Below are 14,899 nucleotides of genomic sequence, written 5' to 3'. Positions count from 1 at the left end.
AGGACCGTAATTAAAATGGGCTTAATTTCCGATACTCGGCAGTGGAAATAAATATTTCATAATAATTGAACGTGGCATGTTTCAAAAACGTGTCTGATTGCAGTACAATTTCAGCTGTTGGAAATGTGTTAAAATATATCATCAAATCTAAAAATAGATTCTTGCTATTGTTTTGAGTGTCAATCCAGAGGAAGTAGATAAGACTATCGTAGGAACAGGAATCAAAAAGTAAGTAATGGACTGATAATGTTTTAGTTGTACATAAAAAAATCCTTAGTAAGATAAGGAGTAAGATTCTGACGATGTAATCCCCTTAAATGAATATAGGTCAAAGATGAGGGGCTCATTTAATAACTTCATATTCTATTTTACTTCTTGGGTTCATATAATTTAATAGTTTAAAGTCGTTACAGTCACCAAACTAGTTGTCAAGAATGCGATTTAGGAAGTCTCGCTTCCTTTTTTAGTCATTCCCTCCCATACAGTCCATTCATTTTTTATTTATATACATTATTTCCAACTTCTGTGATTCGGACAATACGCTAGACTTTCCAGGACCATTTTGAAAGTCCTCCAATGACATTTCTAGAAAATTGATGCTCTTCATAATTTCGGAAATCTTATCTTTTTGAGCGGAAAGTCTACCATCGAAATCATTTCCGTTTATCCAGTTTTCCAACATGTCAAAACGCCTCCGCGAAGAATAGATTACCGAGGTGTTTTTGAAATATTATTCGAAGCAGTCGATTCCCATGGTGACAGTAGATGGGCGGTCCATTTCGTTCCTCCATTTATGTTGCAGAACCTGAACACAGTGTTTTCATAATATAACAATTTTCGGATAAAGCGTGTGTGTTTGGTATATATGTACATACTTCAATGGATTGCTCCATTAATAGATTGTGATCCGAACGATGCGATATTGCAAAGAGTGCAATTAGGGCACCTGGTGCCATGCCAGGGGACAGGTCTAATAGGATTTTTTTGCATCTCTCAAAAACACATCAATACATCCGGATCTAGTTTGCAGAGTTTCCTATCGTCAGGTGCGTCTATAAAATCGAGGAATATCTGAAAAACTTCTGGAGTTGTTTCATCTAACAAAAATTTCTTCAAATCTTTTTGAAATAATTTCTCAAAGAACTCAGAGGCACAGGCTAAGATGATTTTGAATGACAACTGCCGAGTAGAACCAAACTGAAACTTTGTTTAGAAGTAAAGCAGAGCTAATCGTTGTGATACTTACAGTTGCAGTAAGTTGAATAGGCCCGCCTTGAAAAGCGAACAATAAAGTACATATATGCTTAATTAGTTGTTGGTTATATACTTGCTTTACAATTATAATTTATATAATTTTAGAGAGTTTTTGTTGTATCAGGTGATTCATTCAAGTCATAGAAACAAACATTTATATTAAAAACGATAACACTCTTTTGTCCAAAAGATATTGTTCCAAGTAGCACTTTCCTCTCTTCAAATAAATTATAAGAACTCTTAACATATTTGCATATAATAATGCTCTTTTCTAATTTATATAATTCAAAAACCTTTTCACCTATATTTTTTTACAAAAGTAATTGGGAGTGCGAAATCCTTGAGCTTCTGTAGAACTACGAGCACCCATCTTCCGACTTTCTACGTTTTTTAAAGACATTTGCCACCAGCTGGCTGTCGAAATAATAATATTTAATGACAAATGCGCATAAAATTTAAATCAAACCCCATTAAAACTGTCGCCTGGTTGCCCTAATGGGCCATCAAACCCCATATAGATATACTACGAGATGTGGCAACATTCCGCTTTTATGACAACTTATGGAAATTGATGGCCATCTTCTCTTCCGAGGGAGAGCCAAATAATCGCGAGTCTCCCGACCGTCAGACACACAAACAAAAAATGCGAAATTTTCAGCTCAACTTGAGTGATGTCCCGAGTGGGATTCGGGGTTTGGCAGCCCCAAGGGGGTGGGGAAATGGAAAATTGCGGGGGGGGGCGGTGGTGGTGCCACTGACATTGATGATGACGTTGGCCAAGGGCGTTGACAATGTTTGTCAGCCGAGCAGGCAACTTTGACGTGGCGTCAACAAATGCAGACAGACAGCAGCCACGCCCCCTTTCTTCAGCCCACCATAACCTACTCCCACTGCCCCCTAATCCAGCTGGGATCGGGATTGGATGGGAGTGGGCGTGGGCGGGTAAGTTTGAAAGAATCCTTCAAGTGGCACTTTTTCCTCGTTCGCCTGTAATGAGCTGCTCTTGGTCTGCGCTTAATTGTGGTCCACTCTAAGAAGGGAAACGTAGTTAACGTAGGAAAAGTAAACCTAAGTCACTAAAGATAAAATATTTTTATGTTTTTATGTATATTCAAAAATGTTTAAAGTTACCTTAAGATGTATGCATCGAAGTATTTATAATTTGTAGATTTTATTTTGAGTGCATCCTGAAGATAAGTTTGCGGAGATCTGAGGCGCCGCTCGTATTGTTTGCAACTAAACCCTAAGCTCCAACGGCCAAGTTCGGAGTACTCGCAATGAAAATCAAACGATAAGCGGCAGTTTTTCCCGCACAGTTTTCCCAGTCTGTTGGAGCAATTAAAGGAAAAGTTTGTTCGTTTCAATTGGAAAAAGGGACTAAGAGGAAGACAACTTCTGCGGAAGTAGTAAACTGGATGGATTAAGTGTTTAGAAGTGAGGTTTTTAAGAAGCAAGCAAGAACAATACGATGGTCAGGGCCAACTTTGTTGTAGTCGATTTTGAGTTAATGCCAAGAAATGAAACACAATGGCAGAGATAATCTATGTGCGAATATCATTAGGGATACCTTTAACACATGCCACTAAATTTAACTCTTTACTGCTTAGCCACATGGAGAACTTTTCCATATGCATTTCCAGTCACGTCCAAAGAGTTTTCCCCCAAAACTTCACTGGCCCTAGTTGACTCCACTTTGCAGTTTTTAGGCCACACAATTAGCAAATGGAGGAGGGTTCATAACTCAAGTCGAAGAAGGGGAAACTATTTAGCATGTTACTACATATTTTAAATATATTCCCGTCACAGTGCCTAGTTCTGAGTTCCGAGTTCTGAGCCACCAGGGTGACCCGCATTTGGAAGCCAAGTTGGACCCAAAATCGGACTTGGATCCAGGCACGTGCCAGGAAAAAGTTGCCAACGCAGGCAGAAAGAAGTAACTTTTGCTTGCCTCATTAGCATGCGACACCAAAGGGCATTAAATCACATTTTGCATTTGACGCAGCAGCAACTTGCAATTGCAACCGTGCGGCACTGAAAAATAGTGATGTCTGCGGGGGGTTTTCTGCAAGATATACAAAAAAAGAGAAAAGACAACCTATGAATTCTGATGACTTGCTCGAGTTTTCATGTGAGGCGCATGCCGGATAACAGCAGTTCGAGATGAAAGCGTGAAGTGAGAGCCTGAAGTCATACACTTGAACAAATCATACATCATTGCTTACATGTGATTGCTTAGGTTTTTCAATTGCAAGTCGACTCTTTCTTGCAAAATAATATAAAGTGATAGTAAGTTATAAACCATGTAAGATGTAGTACTAAGTTTCCTTTTGATTAGCGTTCCAATATCTGAAATAGAGGTCAATACTTGCAATAAAATTCCCAAACAGAATTTGCAAATAGGAATGGATATATATATACATATATAGGTTCGTAGCCTTATTAGCTGTTTTGGAAGTGCTCTCGTTGGGAGTCCTTTTTCCCACCCCGCGAGTCACGTCTCTATCTCGCCACCGCACATCCTTTTCCCTTTTCCCTTTCTCCTTTCTCCGCTCCATTGAATATCTCTTCTGCGGCTTGTTTGTTTTTGTTTGGTCTCCGTGTTTGCTCGTGTATCGCTCCTTTTATCTGGTCCCCACTGCCGCATGCAGGATGCATTTGGAATCCGTCCATCCCGCCGGATCCTGGAGCCCGGAGCCTGGATCCTTGTGCACGTTCCCAGCTACATTCCCGCCTATATTCGCCCCGCAGGAGTAATTCCAGTCTGCAGTTGGCAATGAAAACGTCTTGCATGCGGAATTGACAAAAAGCACGGAAACGGGCTAAAAACATGTGAGTGCGATTTGCTCCGCTTTGCGACTTGCAGATACCCCACTGTGGAGTTCTAGGGGTTTTCTGTTGACCTAAAAGTGGCAAAAACGCTTTGAAAGTTTGGTATAATAAAATAGCCACAAAAACAAGAAATTCCCTTTTAAAAGTTTAATTAATTACCAAGATAGAGGGTCTAGAATTTTCACAAAAGCGGCTGATAACACTTGTAAAGTATTCCATTTGGGAAAAGACAAAATCGAGTGACTTGAAAGCAACTTGCTTTGCAGGTACAATAAATCCAGGGTAATGCAAAGAAGCAGGCGAACTCATTCAGCGCTAACCTGAAACTCGAAGTCCGCCCTTGAGCCATGAAAACATAAATATGACTCCGTTCATGTAATTCTTTCTCCACGACTTTCCTTGGGGCAGAAGTTGTTAAGTTGTTGGGAGCGGCATTGAAAGTGGCCAAAGGATCGACAGAAAGGAGCCTGTTCAGGACGAACCCGAAGGACCAACCCCGATCCAAAAAAATAAACTTCCTGCCCAGGCAGGCACTTTAATTTCTTTAATGCAGCCGTACTTTGCTTGATTTTGCGGTGCACTCCAGCTTTTTGCCATCCACTCTGCTCCATTGGGAATTTATTTTCCTGGGCTTTCCATTTAGTTATTTGCCCTTTCGCTGGCTGTTGTCCTTTCGTTGTGATTGCAAATATTTTATGGTTTTAATTTGTGCTCGTGCATGGCTGGCAAGTCTTCAGTTATTTGCCAGGCATTTCTCGTTCGGAACTCGTATTTCATTTTGAGGTTAGCCTGAACAACTCATCGAGTTTGTGCCGCCTCCTTGAGGTTCGCTCCTTGCACTTCATAAAATTATAAATTTGTTTTGTTCATGCTGTGGTCTGTTTGTATGAATATGAAATAAATATAGTATCAAAGCAGCCGAGGAAGGGGAGTTCAGTGAATGGCTTTAGCATGTTTGCTTTTAATGGAGTGATTGGTTATCAAATTGTTTGGCGACTAGGGGAGTTTAAAGCAGTTTATTTACTCAGTTATTTATTCTAAAGATATGAGCGAAAACGGTGCAGGTTTCTTCTCTAACAACCAAAAAGATACATCTTTTTAATAAAAGAAAAATGGTTTTTGTTGTTTTTACATTTATTTTGTTCGTATAAATTTATTTTTATTTTCTAATTAGCTTTCTTCATTGAGAATTGACCTTCGCCCTGAAATCCATTTATCTTCCCTTGTCATCTCTGGTTCCCAGTAGAAAGTCTGATGGCCACAACTATAACGAATTCAATTAATATGCAAAGTGAGTTTGTCAAAAAAAAAAAAGCTTGACAGCCAGCAAAGTGAACTTTAGTTCATTCCAGCTCAGACCAGCGATTCAATAATTAAAGCGTAGCCAAGAAAATTTACCCACACGCACTTGCAGGGAGAAATCCCCCCTAAGAGACCGGTCTTGGTCTTGGTCATGGTCTTCTCGTCGAGAAAATCTTCAGGTAAGCCAAACTGATAATCACTCAATTTGCTTAGGGGCACAAAACTATGAAGTTAACTCAGCTTGTCGAAAGTTCCACGCAGAGGAAGTTGTGTTTTTAAGGAGGGCAGGCACTTGCAAAACTGTTGATACTTCCAAATTGCTTGGAACAAAAAATATGCTTAAATTTAAATTTAAATTTTTAAGAAACCATTGCTCACACTCTTATACAAAATACTTCCAATTAAAACTTGCTAATTATTATATGAAATGAAATACAAAATCAACCATAAAAATCGGAAACTGTATGAAATACTATTTTTCATTAAACAAATATAACATCATTGATTAGATTGATACATGTTTACTTTTTTTCAGTGAAATAAAGACTTAGGAGATAGCTTTTTTCTCAGTGCTGGTGGTGTTATCAAGCCAAGCAAAGCCAAACCGAGGCGAAAAGCGAGGCAGAGCCATCCGTAGAAGCCAACGCCTGCGAGCCATCCGAGAAGAGCAAGTGGAGTGCACCAAATTGGCATTACCCACTTGGTGGACAAGGGTTTTGCGGGGTGGGGACGGGGCGGTATGGGGCGGATTGCCATGCAAAGTAAATGTGGCAAGCGTAAACATTGCTCGGCAATGGTAACAATGGTAAAATCCCCGCCCCCGCCCCCGCTTATTTCTGGCCAGAAAGATGCATAATGCAAAGGCAAAGCAGCCGAAAAGAGCCGTAGAAAAAGCGAAGAAAACACAGGAGAAAAATTAGTTACGCCAAAAGCAGAAAACGGGAGGGCAGTTTAGGGGTACCGACTTGATGATGCTATGCTAAATGCTTGCGGGACACGAATATCACAATATTACAATATCATGCTGGTGAAAAGGTGATGGGACAACGGGGTCGGGGGTTTTCCGAGGGCTAAGAGAGCCCTCAGGATCTGTGAGCCAAGCTGTCAAGCAGCACAAGAAGCGCTTGAAGTTGTAAGCCATTTTAAACTAATGTTGAAAGAGTGCGTTGCCAAAAGTATCTAGAAATATAAGTACTAGATAGGTTAGTAACAAGATTCATTGTGGAGATGAATGTTTATAGCTGCTTACTAAAAGTAAGTCACCTTTTACTGCAAAATGACAAACTGGTTTAAGCAACCGAATTCGCCAAGTGTATTTGCTACCTAGGGGCACTCACTCTGGTTACAGTGGCATTTTTATTCTGAGTGCACAAACCGTTTCACTGGAACAGCCAAATATCAGGCTTGCTGCTTTTTGTAGCCTTCGGCGGGAGGATGGAAAGTCGTGAAGCCGAGTGGCAACCAAAATGTGGCCAAAAACAGTGCGACACATGCAAAATAAGCCGGATGGCCTGAGGGGGCGGTGGACGTGAGGGGGGGTTAAGCGGACGGATTTCGCGCCTAAGCTGCGTTTGATGGCTGTTGGTGGCTGATATTTGCCAACTTGGTCGCCGGCGACTTCCACCGATGCCACCGAAATGGCAGAACCGAGTGGCTTAGAGGATCCAGTGGCTCCGATGGCTGAGTTGCTGAGTGGCTGAGTGGATGCAACATTGTTACCTCGTGCTGCCAGTCGCAACACTTGGCCGCGGATTTGGCGACAATGTCTCTCGCATGCTCCGCAGATTTCCAGCTGGCGACAAGTTATCAAGACGAACGTGACTGGCAAATAGTTTTGGTTTAACTTCTGTTTTCCAGAAACGAAAGTTTTGACAAGGGTCTTAGCAATGTTAGTGGTCCAAAACGAGCGGAATGCTGCAAGGGAACAGCATTGGAATTGAGGTGGAAAAACTTTTGTGGCTGCATTGGACCCACTGAAGTCCTGACACATTGAAGGTGGAACGATGAAAATCGGGGGACATAAATGTGCATACAAAATTGGGAGACATTTAGGTAAAAGCATTGGTGAAGGCAGGATTCCTTGTAACCATAACCCCTAAACATGTTTTAAAAATAAATAAAATCAATTGAAAATCACACTTGTAGCTAGTAAGTACAGAAGCACTGACATATTTTGTCTATAGCTTATATAACGAATTCATTATGATCTTATAATTATCTACATACTATTGAATGGAATTTAATTACGTATGGCGTTTGTCTTGACTGTTTTGTAACGTTTTATCTTATCAAAGAAGATTTATTTGAAAAAACCAATTAGCTGCGTATCGCGTTTGGCAAATGCCCTACTGACAGGAGACCCCAATCCCACATTTTCCGGCTTCTTGGTCCACTATTTTCCCTTCCAACCATCGGCACTGCGGACTCATTTTCGCCTGCCTGCTCTTAACTATGAATTTGGTTGGACATAATTTATTTCTGTTGCTGCTGACCTCCTCAAAATGAAACCATGAAATTTGTAAGTGTCGCCAGAACTGCCTGCCTGCTGCCTCCTTCGAAGTCCCAGCTCCACTTTCGCAGTTACAGAACCCTGAGCTCGAACTCGAGTCGAGCGTGGCTAATGAAAAGAAATATTAAATTCTCACGTTCCAAGGCAAATGGAGAAAGCAGCGAGAAACGAAAATCCCTGCAAGCATATTCTACAAAATAAACCAAAAGCTGGGGGAGCGGTTGGGGAGGGGTAAAATCGCCAGAAGAATAGAACCAAGTTGTTCTCATACACAAAAGGTAAATAAAAATTGCAGGAAACCTCGACTCTCGACTCGCGACTCTCGGCTCTGACCTTTCAGCCAACTCGAAGACGAAGTCAGTCAGCCATTGAGCCAGTCTGGAGTTGACTTGCCCTGCCCGACGCTCCACTGCATCGTTAAAGTCCAAAGGCAAAATAAAACGTGATTCATGTTACTTATCACCCGCACAGCATCGACCATCAAGAATGGCCAAGGGAACAGTCGAGCACAATGGTTTCCTGGTCTGCGTCTTTGGCGTCGCTTCCTTTTGCACTCAGCAAAAAGTCTCACTTGTTTTATAATATAAATCGTGAACGAACATCTCTTTTCACATCGAAGGGATCGGATCAACTTGCATTAAAATCAGTTCTTACTTTAAGTATTTCTGAGCTACTTTCTAGACGTAGTTATTGGTCAGCTACTTATTTCTCCCAGTGCACACTCTCCCCGACTCTATTTCACTGCGGCACTCCAATCTGCACCTTTCTTGGCCATAAGTTGCCCTGTGGCATATGAGGCTCCCCAGTTCTGCTCCCCGCCCATCGCCATGTACTTCATCAATGCCGCGCGCCGAGGCCAAGAAACAATTTTGAAATTTATGCTCACGACCCTTACTGTTCTCCTCCCCTTAGCCCCCCACCCGCTTGGAAATTATTTTCATATTTTTCCCCTCCACCCCCTTTTATTATTTATTTGCGCTGGCCGCGCATAATTCTGGCGGACAGGAGATGTATTTCTATATTCCTAAGATCGTTAATGAGTCTCCATTGTTTGGGCGATCAACTCGATTGGTGGCGACCTCTGACAGCTGCCTTCGACATGAGATCACTCACAGCTCAATGGGTTTTCATTAGGTTTTTTTGGTCAGATTGGGCGGAGACCGACAACGGATCTCTGTGGAGTACGTGGAGGGAAAGGCATTTAATTATTTGGCCGCAACGTTGTGCTTTTCGTGAGCCTTTAAACTTAATGAATGCTACAGGTCTTGCCATAAAAGCTAATGCTTTTGCTAATTGACCCCTTGAGCAGTATTTAATGTTACAGCTTTTACGGTTTTTATAGTTCATTCAATATAGTTAGGGCTATTAACGGCCTATAAACTCTATACTCTAAATTTATCGTTTGAAACATAACATTTTTTATTTTTTATTTACCTACTTGTTTCTTAATCGCCTGAAGCGACTTTTTTTGCTAAAGTGGCTTATAAGTACATTGAAAAGTTTCTAATTGGACAAACTCCTTATCACTTCCCTCTGCTGTCATGTACCATGTATTTTTGACACATTTGGAAGGCGCGAAAAAGAAATTATGACAATTAAGTCCAACTCGTTTGGAGGCCGCAGTTTAAACTGATTAGGAACCCCCGCTCTTCATCTTCTTGGCCACATGCTGTTTGTGGCATTTGTGGCTCTTTTGTCGCAATTGCTTTAATTACTGAAAGGAAAAACCCTCAGAGGGCCACCTGCTGCATAGTTTATGTCCCATTGAGTCACCTTCCCTGCCGCCACTCAGCAGGAGTTCTTGGCCCAAACTGATTTATGGCCAAAAGAGGAGAGGAGACAGAAAAGAATAGGTGGAACTTTATCAATAAGCCACACAAAAATTGGCCAAAAAGGGTTTTATCGGGCAGAAATGTTTTCGAATTCGCAGCCACCCCCAAATAACTATAAAATTTGACAACTTTTCGGCACAACCCCCCGCCCACCAATGCGAAAAACTATTCATTCTGATAAACAACTCGATTCGATTATTTGCGATGCCATTAGAATCGATTTTCGGCCAAAACTTTTCGACAACTGTCATTAGGCATTGTTGGATTAGCCGAATGAACGGTGGGCGGGGTGTACGAAACGGGGAAACTTTATCAATTTGTGGGTGTGGCTGCGGCATAATGTATGCCACCCCCTGGAACTAATGAAAGCTGGTTTTCCCGCCCCAATGACTCATCGCGATTTTGGTTTAATTCCGGCTTCCATCCACGCTTCTCTCAGCTTCGATCCCTTTCGATTGTTTGTCTTCATTTTGCAGTGCTTAACTTTGATTGACATTCATGCTCTATCATTTATTCATTTTCGGCGCCGAAAAGTTTTACAGCCTTCCAAGCCATCCCTTTCGAAATTTAATTGACTTTTCCCGGCGAAAAATTAGCAGCTACTTCATGGGCCCCATTTCCAATTCGGCGCATAACTAAGGCAAATATTGAACTAACACCCCCACCCAACATCCACCCGTTTTTCGCCCAGATTTGTGTGGCATGGAGGGGTGCCGACTTGTTATTTGGCCTGGCAATTAACTTTCTTTTGTTTGCGGTGGACTTGCAGCCTTTTGTGTGATTTCAGCTAGTCGGAAATGGTGTCGGTTAGTGGGCAATGGGGTTCTCGGGGGCTATCGCCCCCCCTTGGCAATGAAATTTCATTGCTAGTTGAGCGCAGCTGTCGAAATTTTTGTTAGGCACGGTTCGAAAATATATTGGTGTGTGTGACGCAACAAACTGAAAACCAATAAATTTTTAAGCCTGAAAATGTATTAAATATTCAAAGCAATATTTAACTTCCGCATATCGAAACGGAGTATTTGCCATATATATATGGCTTGAATGGAATAAAGTACTCATGGATTAAAGTACTCAAAAATGTATTAAACCATTTCTGGTTGAGAAATAAGGTATAAGTACAACAAATAACTAATTTAGGAATAAAAGATCTCACAAAAATACAAAGTATGTAGTATGCAATGCATTGATTAAATATGTTGTATTCAACAAAGGAAGGTAGTAATACATTTTGGAATTATTACATTTCCCAATTTCGAAAAGAGATGATAGGCTTGTTTGATAGGCTTTGTAAGCCTGTTCTTGTGTGTACAATGTATTGCAATGCATTGATTACAAATGTTGTATTAAACAATGGAAGGTAGTAATACATTTGGATATTCATTCATTTCCCAATTTCGAAAAGAGATGGATATCCGAACACGTTAAATCGACTTTGTGGGCCTGTTCTTGCATTAGATTATTTTATTAATCCGATTGCATCAATTTCCTGTCGAATCAATTCCATTGCATACTTTTCGGGTCTCTTTTTAGTGTCGCCAAACGTTGGGGAATCCCCTTTAGAATCCCCTTAAGCCCTCGCCAGCAAAACATTAATTAAGTAAACTATACTCCACCCTCCAGCGTATTCTTCGTTGGTTTGTGCAGTTGCCTAATTGAAAATTGCAATTAAATTGCAAACTCCCCCAGGCGCTCACAAAGCGGCTTCCGTTCGGGCCAATTTTTTTCATCCTCGGTTGTGTCGCAACGAATTTGGCAATTAATTAAGTGTAACTTCTGTTTGGTCTCTTAAAATGGGGTTCAACTATTTGGTGCAACTAACTTCGCTGCCATTTCTTGAACAAAAATATAGCCTTCTTATGGACAGATCAATCCTCAGTTGCTCCTCATCCGGAGAACACGCTTTTCCCTGAGACGGACTAATTCCTTTCTGGCCCGCATCCTTAATCTTTGTACTTCTTTAATAGTCAACTCCACTTCATTCTTGACCATTCCAATCAAATAGTCGAATTTCTGTTGCAGATATTCCTTCGTTGTGTTTGCCGTCCACTCAACATCCAAAGTCATCGGACTTTGATTTTGAACACAAAAATGTAACACGAAAATGGCTATTAGGGCCACGTGAAGCCAGAATTTCATTTCATGTCCGGTTGACTGCATGACGATTGTGAAACTGCTAGACTCAAATTCAAAATGATAAGTGTTGAAATTACAGGCACACACTGATTTGATAAATTTGACTTCTACGAAAGATGAGAATCTCTAATTAATCCTTGGCTCCATTTAAATGTTCTAAACGTGCGGTCGCATAAATGTACTATAAAGCATTTCGAAATTTCCAGCAAAGCAGTTCTTTTTATTAACCTTTTTTTTACTAACTTCGCATCTACTCATGTGCTTTGCTTTATGATTTTCACGCCCGCATTCTGTGGTAACAACTGCACTGCAAATAATAAAAGTCGAAAGAAGAGGAACTTAAACCAATGGCGAAGAGCGCATACACTCATCACTGTGGAAATTATAAATACCTCAATAAAAAATGAAAAACAACCATATAAAAAAGTTGTATTTCCTTTGTCTTATATCACAGATTTGTCATCTATAATTTAAGATTAATTAAAAACCAATACTACATGAAATGTAATCAACGCCAAATTAAAACTTTTTTGTTTTAAATTAAAGTTGTTGTAATGTAACAAAGAGAATATTTGTTCGTTTGTGAATATAAGACAAAGTTAAGCAGATTTTATTCATACAAAATGGTGTCATTATGTATACTGTAATATTTTGTTTTCAGAGTATCCCAGTCGGCTAGTAAAAGAATCGTCCTGGCTCAGAAACATTTTTTGCCACATTAACGCCTGCACACGCCCGCGCCATTTTGTGGCCGTGTGCACCCAGCTTTTCCTCTACCCCCCGTTTGGCTTTTACCGCCCCCGCCTCCGCCTCTGCCCACGAACAGCCCACCTAACACACTTACACACACTCGCGAATCCCACACATTAATAACTTTTTTATGGTGGTCGCATAAAAACGCAACAAAACTCACCGCCGAACATTGGATTCCATTTTCGTGTGCAGTTTTCCGTTCTGTTTCGCCGTGCTGCTAAAAAAGTTTTCTATGTGGCTGTTGTAGTTGTTAAATCGCACACGTGTTTTGTACAACATTGCCATATCCTTAATATCCTTTAATACATGTCCCTCTGCGTGGGCGGCCAGAGTGATTTTCCCCCCCACCACTTTCCCAATTTTTAACTGCAATTTGTTGCCAAGGAGCTTAGCGTCTATACAGCCTGTAGTCTACTTGGGAAAAAAATGTTCAATTTGTCAAATTATATTTAATCGAAAAAAATGGACTCAGATGATATAATATAATATAAAATACTGCAGAACAAAGTAGCTCAAAATCAAATGGAATATTCACATATATTGAAATATACAGGAAAACTTAAATTTATTGACTTCAAGCCTATAATATTTTTTTGCTGTGTGGCATCAGCATCCCACCAGAAGTATAGTCTTTAGTTTGGATTTTATTCTCGCCTTTTTACCATACACATGTGTTTCGAATGCTTTTGTTTTTGCCAGTGAGTTTTCCTTTTTTCCATGTTTTTCATGTCTTTTTGCGGTTTCTATGGTAGAGTATTTAGAAAACAAGTGTAATCAAAATTATATGGGCGTGGATTTCTCGTTGCGACTCGTAAATTTCAAGGCTTTCGGCCATGTGTTTCAAGTGTTCGGCGGTGGGAGGTGCAGGAAAAGCCATGCAACTTGGCCAGCGGGTGTTGGCAAGTTATGATTGAATTTCGAGCTGCTTTTGTGGCCATGGTTTGTCTGCCCCTTACATGTGTAGTTGCTTCTAATGGGAAAAGTTTTATCCCAAACAAAATGGAGGTGAGAAGAATCGGGATTTTTCGAGAGCTCTTAGAGGTGAATGTGTGGTAGGTAACATTATTTCGAAAAATGCTTTGGTTGTTGAAACCCGAAGACTTGGCTTAAAAATATTGTCGAAAGGATACATCCCCAGAAAGTTGTAAGGGTTGCTTACAAAGTTTTCTGAAATTATATGTTTGGAAATTCACTTCAAGATTTAACAACAACTTTGTTATCGCATATTCTATGAATACAAGCGCCTGGCTGAAAGTTTTAAAGTCCTACTGATAAACTTTGAAAAGTAATAACCTAGTAATCTAGCAAGCAGGAAAGGTATCTGTCACAATACACAATGTCGTCGAGCAGCACGGAGATCCTGAGCGGTATAAAGTCTCTTGTGGCAAGGATGATCTTGATGCAAGTCACCGAACACCTTTTCCTGAGTGCGCAGCAGTTCCTGGATGCCGAAGTCAGCATAGAAGAACGTGTCCGCAGTCTGGAGGTTCTCAACACCCAGATGAAGTGGTCCAATTCCGAGCGTACACGCATCCTAGAGCAATTGCAGATGCAAATATTCAGTCTGATTTCGGAAGAGCGGCGTACGGCGATGGATACGAGTCAGTATGTGAACCAGCTGCGCGAAGGACTAATCGCACTCAATCGGCGGCTGAGCACCATGCAAGAGGACATTAGCTGTCCGATCTGCCTCTCACCATGGACTTCGCATGGCAGACATCGCGTGGTCTCACTGCGATGTGGACACCTCTTCGGGAATAACTGCATTAGGACTGCCATCCGCAGATTCCATCGTTGTCCGATCTGCAGGCGGAGGGCTCTACACGCTGATGTGCGCAGGATCTTTAGTCGACGACTAATCCAATAACACTGGCATCTGGCATCCATTGCGTTCTAGTTCAATGTATCCGTTTTCGCTTGCGATTAAGGAATCCCCATTCTTAGGACTTTTTACTTCAATTCACTTAATGCAGCAATAAATGCTATTTCTACAAATAAATAAATTCAAGTTACTACAAAACGTTTAAATTATGTGTATCAGATACTTTTACAAAGCTAACAATATTTATATTTAAGATACGAAAGATTTCAGTCGTTAACCACTAAAATCAAATTAGATATACCAAGACAACGGAAAGCTTCGAACCCATTATACTTGTGATTACTAAACTCCAATTGGCGTTATGCTGCGACAAGAATAAACTTAAGTAATGAAAAAAGTGCCAAAGGGCTTCCCAGTCCAATTGAAAACACCGTTTTTATATTTCAGTCTTTAACAATAAAA

General features: G+C 40.8%; 2 protein-coding genes across 2 annotated transcripts; one reads left to right on the top strand and one right to left on the bottom strand.

The window, feature by feature from the left end:
* Nucleotides 1-464: 464 nt before the first annotated feature.
* On the bottom strand, nucleotides 465-5,538 carry LOC26535379. Its single transcript, XM_015194950.2, is given in 4 exon segments — nucleotides 465-805; nucleotides 876-996; nucleotides 998-1,179; nucleotides 5,482-5,538. Coding segments are annotated over 4 exon segments (675 nt in total). The 3' UTR covers nucleotides 465-490.
* Nucleotides 5,539-13,798: 8,260 nt separating this feature from the next.
* On the top strand, nucleotides 13,799-14,635 carry LOC6534094 (putative RING-H2 finger protein ATL21A). The gene has a single exon (XM_002094744.3). It carries the CDS (start codon nucleotides 13,952-13,954, stop codon nucleotides 14,480-14,482), a length of 531 nt encoding a protein of 176 aa, XP_002094780.1. The 5' UTR covers nucleotides 13,799-13,951; the 3' UTR covers nucleotides 14,483-14,635.
* Nucleotides 14,636-14,899: the final 264 nt, after the last annotated feature.

Source organism: Drosophila yakuba, chromosome 3L (assembly GCF_016746365.2).
Source record: "Drosophila yakuba strain Tai18E2 chromosome 3L, Prin_Dyak_Tai18E2_2.1, whole genome shotgun sequence".
Lineage (NCBI taxonomy): Eukaryota > Metazoa > Arthropoda > Insecta > Diptera > Drosophilidae > Drosophila > Drosophila yakuba.
This window is presented reverse-complemented; position numbering and strand designations above follow the sequence as displayed.